This window comes from Tachypleus tridentatus, unplaced genomic scaffold (assembly GCF_004210375.1).
Source record: "Tachypleus tridentatus isolate NWPU-2018 unplaced genomic scaffold, ASM421037v1 Hic_cluster_2, whole genome shotgun sequence".
NCBI classification, from domain to species: Eukaryota; Metazoa; Arthropoda; class Merostomata; order Xiphosura; family Limulidae; genus Tachypleus; species Tachypleus tridentatus.
The window spans coordinates 50,289,580-50,299,399 of record NW_027467782.1 but is presented as its reverse complement, the minus strand read 5'-3'; the positions used below and the strand labels follow the sequence as shown (position 1 = coordinate 50,299,399).

The window sequence follows — 9,820 nt, the reverse complement described above, 5'->3', positions numbered from 1 at the left end:
TTGGTTATAGAGTTCTGTAGTGTCATGTTTTCTATAGCAGTGTGTTGTGTGTTGGTCCATGTCAGGACTTACGGAGAATTAATGTGTTTCTTCTTTCTCTGCTTCTGCTAAGAACGTGATACAAAGTCAATAAACAATGCGAATGATTTGACGTTACTTCACGTTATCTAGGAATAAGTGTCTTTCTTTTTTTCTCCGTGTTTGAGTTTACGTAGTTGACTTCTTCGTACCACATATGGGATGGAGGGTTTCACCCAGCGAAAATGAGTAAGATAAATTCCGGAAGAGCATGTTTACAATATTTGGTTATCCTCCCTGCATACTTCCTTCTATATGACGTCATTGAAACGTCTTAGCTGGGAATTCCTTAAACCCAATGAAAACAATTTTTGACATGAAACAGCTGTTTTTCCCCTTAACGACAACATGTTTATGTCACACGTAATAGGCATTTTCGTTTGAAAATGTAACGTTTAAATATTAGGAGTAGTGAAATAACAAATAAAATGAATCTTATTTCAGTTTTAACGACGCATCTATAGTTTGTTTTTTGTTTGTTTGTTTTGGAATTTCGCGCAAAGCTACTGAGGGCTATCTGTGCTAGCCGTCCCTAATTTAGCAGTGTAAGACTCCAGGGAAGGCAGCGAGTCATCACCACCCACCACCAACTTTTGGGCTACTCTTTTACCAACGAATAGTGGGATTGACCGTCACTTTATATCGGCCCCACGGCTGGGAGGGCGAGCATGTTTGGCGCGACCGGGATGCGAACCCGCGACCCTCAGATTACGAGAGTCGCACGCCTTAACACGCTTGGCCATGCCGGGCCCCGCATCTATAGTACTATCTAATGAAATGGGTAATTGTGAGTTTCTCCAAGTAATGGGACATCTGCAACCATTGTTATTGTAAATAAAATTGTTCCATTACCAAAAATGAGAATTATTAAAATGAACATTGTCTGTAATTAGCAGACTGTAGATATAACATTATTAACCAATAACGTTGTTTGAAATGATAACATTATTAGAAAAGATAGTTTTTTAATTATTTGTGAAAATGTCTTAGCGAGGAATTTAACATTAGAGTTAAATAAATCATTTACTTTTTCCATAAAATAATTTGAGAAAGAATTTATTCAATTATTACAACTTATATAATATTTGATGAGGTTGGATAATGTTCTTCTATGTGTGTAGCTGGTAACATTCAGAAGCAAATTAACAAAGAAAAATTTATTTTAGAATAAGCATATATTATCTGAAAATATACATCTAGTAATGACAAATTACAGAAATACAAAAAAATGAATTAAATAGCTGATCTCGAATACATTGAAGAAAGTTCATTCTTCAAGACATAGCGTTTCGGATTAAATTTACATCAGAAGACAAATTTCCAGAAACTCAGCAGCTACTAAACATTTTTTACAAAAAATAATAAATACAGGAAGGAATTTGATTGATTAAATCAAAAGAAGAAATATTAAATTAATCATATAAACATAAGCATGCTCATTTCTTAGCTATAAATAGTGGAATGAAATATCTGAAGAGTTAGTTGTGTTTATTTATAAATAACTCCTACACTTGTTGTTACGTAATTTTTCATTCCAAATATAAATTAATTCCAGCTAATAATCCATAAAGTGCACTTTCCTAAGCAAGACTGGACCTATCCTACCTTCTACTTACTATATTTGTCTGGACTTATCAAATATTTCACCAAAATGTCCAAATCTAACATTGAAAATAATCTCAGATTATTGTTTCGATTTAAAACTTATTTATATGGAAACAATAGACGTAAGTATTCTACAAGATCTACGGAACCTTGAACACGATAACGTATTGGCGGCGACACCAAATTGAACCATTTGTTATCTGATAGAACCAGTAAGAAGATGGTTTTATCTTTGTCTGATAAAACTGTTTCTACCCTGACAGTCATCCTGGTTTTCCGGTAGCCTTGAAAGTCTGGTTAACGAAAGCGTTCTGCTCTCCCTCTTGTGGTATAGAAGTTGAAGACCAAAAACGAAGTATTTCTTGATTTTCTTTCCGAACTACAAACAAGAAGAACAAACAACACTAAAGGCACTTTTATATACAAAGTACAACATGATCTATATACAAAGTACAACATGATCAGATACCTGAAGTCGTATCTTTCTAAATATCGAGACAGGCATTTATGAAATAAAAACTGTGATAAAGACATGTTTCTGTAGAATAGTAACTTATGTATTATTTTAGTATCATCATAAGACTTTATTAGCTCTCTATAATATTAATTAGTTTGTTCTACATTTTATATTTTCTCCGTTTTATTTCCATCTGGTATGTCTGTGGACGCTAGAATTCGATACCCCTCGTGGGCACCGTAGTACAGTTTGTTTAACCCATGAAACATTCACGTTAACCTAATTATTTCAGTATATTTTTTGTATTCCAGTCTTGACAGTTTTTGAAAGGGAAGCAGCTGGGGTGTTTAGGCATGTGTTTATTGATCCACAAGAACACTTGATTTAAGTTGTTGAGTCTTCTGGTTAATAAGCTATGGCAGTTTGAGGATGTTGCTTGAGCTTGACAAAGGAATTGTAGAGATGAGGTCCAGAGGTAGAGTTGAAACGGTGACCGAAGTCCAGTCCAGGAAGGAAGTTAGGAATGTGTTTATTGATCCACAAGAACACTTGATTTAAGTTGTTGAGTCTTCTGGTTAATAAGCTATGGCAGTTTGAGGATGTTGCTTGAGCTTGACAAAGGAATTGTAGAGATGAGGTCCAGAGGTAGAGTTGAAACGGTGACCTTTTGAAAGGAAAGCAGCTGGGGTGTTTAGGAATGTGTTTATTGATCCACAAGAACACTTGATTTAAGTTGTTGAGTCTTCTGGTTAATAAGCTATGGCAGTTTGAGGATGTTGCTTGAGCTTGACAAAGGAATTGTAGAGATGAGGTCCAGAGGTAGAGTTGAAACAGTGACCTTTGAAAGGAAAGCAGCTGGGGTGTTTAGGAATGTGTTTATTGATCCACAAGAACACTTGATTTAAGTTGTTGAGTCTTCTGGTTAATAAGCTATGGCAGTTTGAGGATGTTGCTTGAGCTTGACAAAGGAATTGTAGAGATGAGGTCCAGAGGTAGAGTTGAAACGGTGACCTTTTGAAAGGAAAGCAGCTGGGGTGTTTAGGAATGTGTTTATTGATCCACAAGAACACTTGATTTAAGTTGTTGAGTCTTCTGGTTAATAAGCTATGGCAGGACAGTTTGAGGATGTTGCTTGAGCTTGACAAAGGAATTGTAGAGATGAGGTCCAGAGGTAGAGTTGAAACGGTGACCTTTGAAAGGAAAGCAGCTGGGGTGTTTAGGAATGTGTTTATTGATCCACAAGAACACTTGATTTAAGTTGTTGAGTCTTCTGGTTAATGCTATGGCAGTTTGAGGATGTTGCTTGAGCTTGACAAAGGAATTGTAGAGATGAGGTCCAGAGGTAGAGTTGAAACGGTGACCGAAGTCCAGTCCAGGAAGGAAGTTAGGAATGTGTTTATTGATCCACAAGAACACTTGATTTAAGTTGTTGAGTCTTCTGGTTAATAAGCTATGGCAGTTTGAGGATGTTGCTTGAGCTTGACAAAGGAATTGTAGAGATGAGGTCCAGAGGTAGAGTTGAAACGGTGACCGAAGTCCAGTCCAGGAAGGAAGTTAGGCAACACATAAGAAGTCCCGTGGTTAGGGTCACAGAGTGGGTACGATCAAATGATCCAAATGCTTTAGAATTAGGAAAAACAGGAGTACCCCCAAGAAAACTCATTTTCACAGAACAGCCCCGAAATAATCTACTTGTTCTGCCCCCAGGCTGAGAGAAATAAGAACATGAATGAATTGATTACAACACAACAGAAGTGACTACTAGCAGTGTTATAATGTTGTAGAAGCTAAATATATATTGTAGGGGGAGATTGCTTTATGTGAGGCGCTTGTTATAGTGTGTAGGGTGACAATTTCTCGTTTGTGCTTTATAGTAGTTTATCTTTCACTGTATAATCATAGTAAATTTAGGAAGTCTTGGGGCTAATTTCAGGATTCTATTCTGTTGAAGTTACGATGAGGTACAGATACTGTTAGACATATTAAAAGTGGTTTGGCTGCCATTAGTGGACTTATTTAAGTTTTATAGGTTTTTAAAATATCAAATCATTTATATATTTTATTCTTTCCTTTAATGCGTCTAAGATGGATGATCTAATATTTATTATCTAAGATGGATGATCTAATATTTATTATCTAAGATGGATAACTCCTTTGCTGATATATTTATTTTTGTTTCTAAGACGTATCGTCCAAGTAAGACGGCTGTAGAATGAAATACGTAGAAACTTGGCGAATGGACATAACTTTATTCTCACATTTTCTGTTTTCAGTTTCACTTGTTGGATATTTTAAAATGTTTCTTCAAGATTCGGAGAACAATGATATGGAAAGTTTTAAACTGGAATTAAATAGTACTCGCCAGCAAAAACACCAGTCTACTATAGCAGTTTGTGATTTTAGAACTCTATTAGTCACTATTACTGGGTTGTGCGATATACTTCAAACCTCAATGTCTTCCGTATAGCGTGAAAAATATGTGTATGTGAAATGAGAAAAGAGTATGATAGAAGAATGGAGAAAGGACTGAATCTTATCGATACTCTGTTAAAATGTTGATGAAAGGACTGAACCTTATAGATTCTCTGTTAAAATGTTGATGTAAGGACTGAACCTTATAGATCCTCTGTTAAAATGTTGATGAAAGGACTAAACCTTATAGATTCTCTGTTAAAATGTTGATGGAAGGACTGAATCTTATAGATCCTCTGTTAAAATGTTGATGAAAGGACTGAACCTTATAGATCCTCTGTTAAAATGTTGATGATTTACTTAACGTGATATTTACTTTAACTAGTGCTGTTTGGTTTGATAGAAAATGAGATATCTTTCTTATTATTATGTTATTTATGGGTTGTCGTAGTGTACTATAGCATGACGTCACAGAGGATCAGGTTTTTTAAATGTTATATTTTTACAACAGGGAAGGAAGGGATTTTGTTTGTGATTTATCAGCTTCTCTTCTTTATATCCTGTGGTGTCGTTAAAAAACACTAGATGTGTTAGTGTCATCATGTTTCGTCTTCTGTAGATATCTCGTCATCACTGTAGATGTCTTTATTAGAACGTAGTCAGTGATGGACAAGTTCTGTACATATCTGTAGTAAAACATAGTTAGTAATGGACATGTTCTGTACATATTTTTATTAGAACGTAGTCAGTAATAAACAAGTTCTGTACATATCTGTAGTAAAACATAGTTAGTAATGGACATGTTCTGTACACATTTTTTATTAGAACGTAGTCAGTAATAAACAAGTTCTGTACATATCCTTTAGAACAAAACAATTATTGGTGAATTTCTGTACAATCTAAACTTTGTCATTACTGAGAAGGCTCTGTAAAATAAACAAACTTTAGGAGAATGTAATAAATTATCAATAAATAGCTTTATAAGGATGAAGTCGATCCCAGCGGCTCAGTGGTATGTCTGCGGTCTCACATAGCTAGAAACTGCGTTTCGATAATCGGAGCCCTTTGTGTAGCTTTGTGCTTAATTCCAAACAAATAAGAAAAAGGCTAAAATTTCTAACCTGAACATTAAAGTTATACAAGTTGAACTTTTTCCTGTACTCTTGTGTAATGTTCTTCCATTATAAGAAGTTTTGCTATACGTTTATAAAGATGTGCAGAGAAGCAAATTAGAAACCCATTTTAAAGACAAGGATGCAAATAATATTTTAGCAAAACTAATGGAAATAATCATGAGTAAAGGAAAATGCCAGGAAATTTTATCATGAAAATAAACTGCCCCATTTGTTGACTGTTTACATTGTGATTGGTTGATATCTAGCTAATCAGAAATTGCCATACAAATATGAAGCTTATAAAAGTTATAACAGGTCCAGTAGCAGTAATGTGACTCCATTCGTAACCCGAGGACTAACGTACACTGTTTTAATGGAGTAAAATCAAATTTTGACCAGCACTGTTAATAGTATGAGTGATGGGGCTTGCAGCAGACCGGAAAGAAACTGGACCAACTATCTATCACAGCAATCGTAGGACAGTAACTATTAAGATAGAGCTATCAGTACGAAGCCTACAGAACTTCAAACTCACTAAAGACTTTGTTAACATTGAGTTATCAGTGCTCAGTCTAAACAACTTCAACTTGAATAAAGTGTTTTTTTAAGAAAGAGTTATCACATTTCAGCCTACAGAGTTATCAGTGCTAGTTTAAAGAACTTAACTAACTAAAGAGTTTATTAAGAAAGAGTTATCACTATTCAGCCTACAGTGTTATCAGTGCTAGTCTAAAGAACTTACTAACGAGTTTGTTAACACAGAGTCAGGAGAACTTCAAACTAAGTAAAGAGTTTCTTAAGACAGAGTTATGTGCGCAGTCTACAGAACTTCAAACTCACTAAAGACCTTGTTAACACAGAGTTATCAGTGATTAGCCTAAAGAACTTCAAACCTACTAAAGACTTTGTTAATACAGAGTTATCAGTGATTAGCCTAAAGAACTTCAAACCTACTAAAGACTTTGTTAACACAGAGTTATCAGTGACTCAGTCTATAGAACTTCAAACTGAGAAAATTGTTTGTTAAAACAGAATTATAAGTGTTCAGCCTACAAAACGTCAAACTTACTAAAGGCTTTGTTAATACAGAGTTATCAGTGACTCAGTCTATAGAACTTCAAACTGAGTAAAGTGTTTCCTGAAACAGAATTATAAGTGCTCAGTCTGCAGAACTTAAAACTCACTAAAGAGTTTGTTAACATAGAGATATCAGTGCTAAGTCTATAGAACTTAACTTACTAAAGAGTTTGTTAAGACAGAGTTATCAATGCTCAGTCTACAGAACTTCAAACTGAGTAAAGAGTTTGTTCAGACAGAGCTATGACTGCTCACCCTACAGAGCTTCAAACTTAATAAATATTTTGTTAACACAGAGTTATAAGTGCTATGTCTACAGAACTTCAAACTGAGTAAGGAGTTTGTTAAGACAGAGTTATCAGTATTCAGCCTACAGAACTTCAAACTGAGTAAGGAGTTTTTTAAGACAGAGTTATCAGTATTCAGCCTATAGAACTTCAAACTTAGTGAAGACCTTGTTAACAAGAGTACATAACGTTAAACTTACTAAAGTGTTTTTAAGACAGAGTTATCAGTATTCAGGCTATAGAACTTCAAACTTAGTGAAGACCTTGTTAACACAGAGTTATCACTGCACAGCCTGCATAACGTTAAACTTACTAAAGTGTTTTTAAGATAAAGGTACTAGTGTTCAGGCTATAGAACTTTAAACTTAGTGAAGACCTTGTTAACACAGAGTTATCACTGCACAGCCTGCATAGCCTTAAACTTACTAAAGTTTTTTTTAAGATAAAGGTATCAGTGTTCAGGCTATAGAACTTTAAACTTAGTGAAGACCTTGTTAACACAGAGTTATCACTGCACAGCCTGCATAACGTTAAACTTACTAAAGTGTTTTTTAAGATAAAGGTACTAGTGTTCAGGCTGTAGAACTTTAAACTTAGTGAAGACCTTGTTAACACAGAGTTATCACTGCACAGCCTGCATAACCTTAAACTTACTAAAGCGTTTTTTAAGATAAAGGTATCAGTATTCAGCCTATAGAACTTTAAACTGAAGTACATATTCTTTAGAGCTATGAATTAAATTCTAAACCAAATTTGATTTGGTTGATTATTTGATTACCAAAAGAATTTAAAATAAAATTATTTATTTTCTGATGCTTTGGCCAATGTTTCTATATTACTTGGTGTGTTTGAAACTGTAAGGAGATGTTTGTGGGTGTACAAAATGTTCACTTACTGACATTGTCCACTCCTGGCGATAACAACAAGGTTATTGTCACTAACAGAACACTTGCAGTAAGAATTGCTAGTGAAATCAAAACTACTGCAAACACCACTTGTTTTCGACGTGTTTCTTTAGTTTCAGCTGGTTCTAAGTCAACGGCCACAGTGTCTGAGAGGGAAGACACATCACCGTTTTTCAAATCATTTGAAAACGTGGGATGATCCGTAGTAGTGATGCCAGAATCTGATATTGGACGACTTCGCTGGGACAGTCGCCTATGGTGCCGATGGTGTCGTGTAGGATGTTCACCTCTCTCGCTGACGCTCCTCTTTACTTTAGGCCGAACAAGTTCGACTTCTCTTGCTGAAACTGACCTTCTCAGACGACGGTTTTCGTGCCGGCACGACCGCCTACTACTGCGACCTGCGGCTACTGCTCCGTCAGAGGACCGCAAAGAATCACTTTTGTCGCTGTCCTGGCGCCACAGATTGCCCTCAATTTCGATCCGTGGGACTATCTGATTATGACCAAAGTTCTGTTCGTTCGACGACTGGACAGTTTTATGACACGGTCGATCGGGCAATGTGGTAATGTCACCATTTTCTTGTAGAACTTTAACTAATTCCATGTTAAAGTTTATCTCTAGATAAACGGGACTTGCACTTTCCTCCAGAAAAGATAACTTTTAAGTTTACGAATCTAGAAATTTCTCTGTTCTGTTGTAATGTGCACTGACGAAACAAAGAAAAGTACTAGAATATTTGGGGAGTTTCTGTATCCGGAAAAAACGCTTCTGTTATTAGAGAGAACCAGAAGAAATAAAGGTTTAAAGATCGATTACCTTACCACGTGCAGACTGTTTAGAAAGAGAGGCCTATCCCAGTCTTGTTGCTATAAATAGTCCAACCGCCGAGAATATCAGCTCTTGGACTTCTACATTCGACACGTGAAAAGTATAAAAAAAGTTATTTAGTGACAAAGATAAACTGTCGAAGTTTACGATTTGTGGAAGTAATCTTAAGTAACGAAACAAATAAGTACAAATAAAGTATAGAGCAAGTGTTTAATATATTCTATCATACCTTCATGTAAACTAACATAATGAGACAATGTCACTGTAAATGAAGAATAAATTGTAAACACAGATGCTTCTCCCTTCATATAACACAAGAACTCTCTACATACACGAAAACAACAAAAATCTCAAAGGAGTCACCATATAATACTTACCACAAACACGACAAACATTAAATACAGAGAAAACATTACTCGTTTTGATATGGATTGGTTGTACCAGACTGTTCTATATATACTACAGGAACTATTCACTGATTCATCTTTACATATATGTACGTATGTATATATATACACATTCATATATAACGTGCCAGTACTGTTAGAAGGTGCTTGATTTATATTTATGCATGACACGTACTGCTATAAGAAGAGAGGTTTGTGTTTATACTTGGTATAATACATAGGTTAATACCATTGGAAGATGGCGCATTTATATGTACAGTATTTAAAATACATAGATAAGTACTGTGGGAAGATGGCTAATTTATTTTTACAGTATTTATATTACATAGATCAATACAGTTGGAAGATGGCTAATTTATTTTTACAGTATTTATAATAGATATATCAGTAGTGTTGGAAGATGACTGATTTATTTTTACAGTATTTATAATACACACATTAGCACTACTGGGAGATGGCTGATATATTTTTACAGTATTTGTAATACAAAGATCCGTAGTTTTTATAACAGTATTTATAATGCCTAAGTCAATACTGTTGGAAACCAGCTGATTTATTTTTACAGTATTTATAACGCATAGACCAATACTGTTGGAAGATGGCTAATTTATATTTACAGTATTTATAATACATACATACAAAACCA

The 9,820-nt window shown here is 35.0% G+C and overlaps 1 protein-coding gene across 1 annotated transcript; it reads right to left on the bottom strand.

Moving 5' to 3' along the window:
* Positions 1-1,240: 1,240 nt before the first annotated feature.
* On the bottom strand, positions 1,241-8,749 carry LOC143242895 (uncharacterized). The gene is made up of 2 exons (XM_076486498.1): positions 7,927-8,749; positions 1,241-2,062 (listed from the first exon to the last, which is right to left on the bottom strand). The coding sequence occupies exons 1-2, from the start codon at positions 8,540-8,542 to the stop codon at positions 1,947-1,949; spliced, it is 732 nt and encodes a 243-aa protein (XP_076342613.1). The 5' UTR covers positions 8,543-8,749; the 3' UTR covers positions 1,241-1,946.
* Positions 8,750-9,820: the final 1,071 nt, after the last annotated feature.

What these genes read in the sequence shown, in the direction of transcription:
- LOC143242895 (XM_076486498.1), bottom strand. Translation starts at nt 8,542, where the DNA reads ATGGAATTAGTTAAAGTTCTACAAGAAAATGGTGACATTACCACATTG. An exon ending in GCCAGGAGTGGACAATGTCA is followed by an intron (nt 2,063 to 7,926) that starts GTAAGTGAACAT and finishes TCTTGTTTGTAG; the next exon opens with TTCGGAAAGAAAATCAAGAA.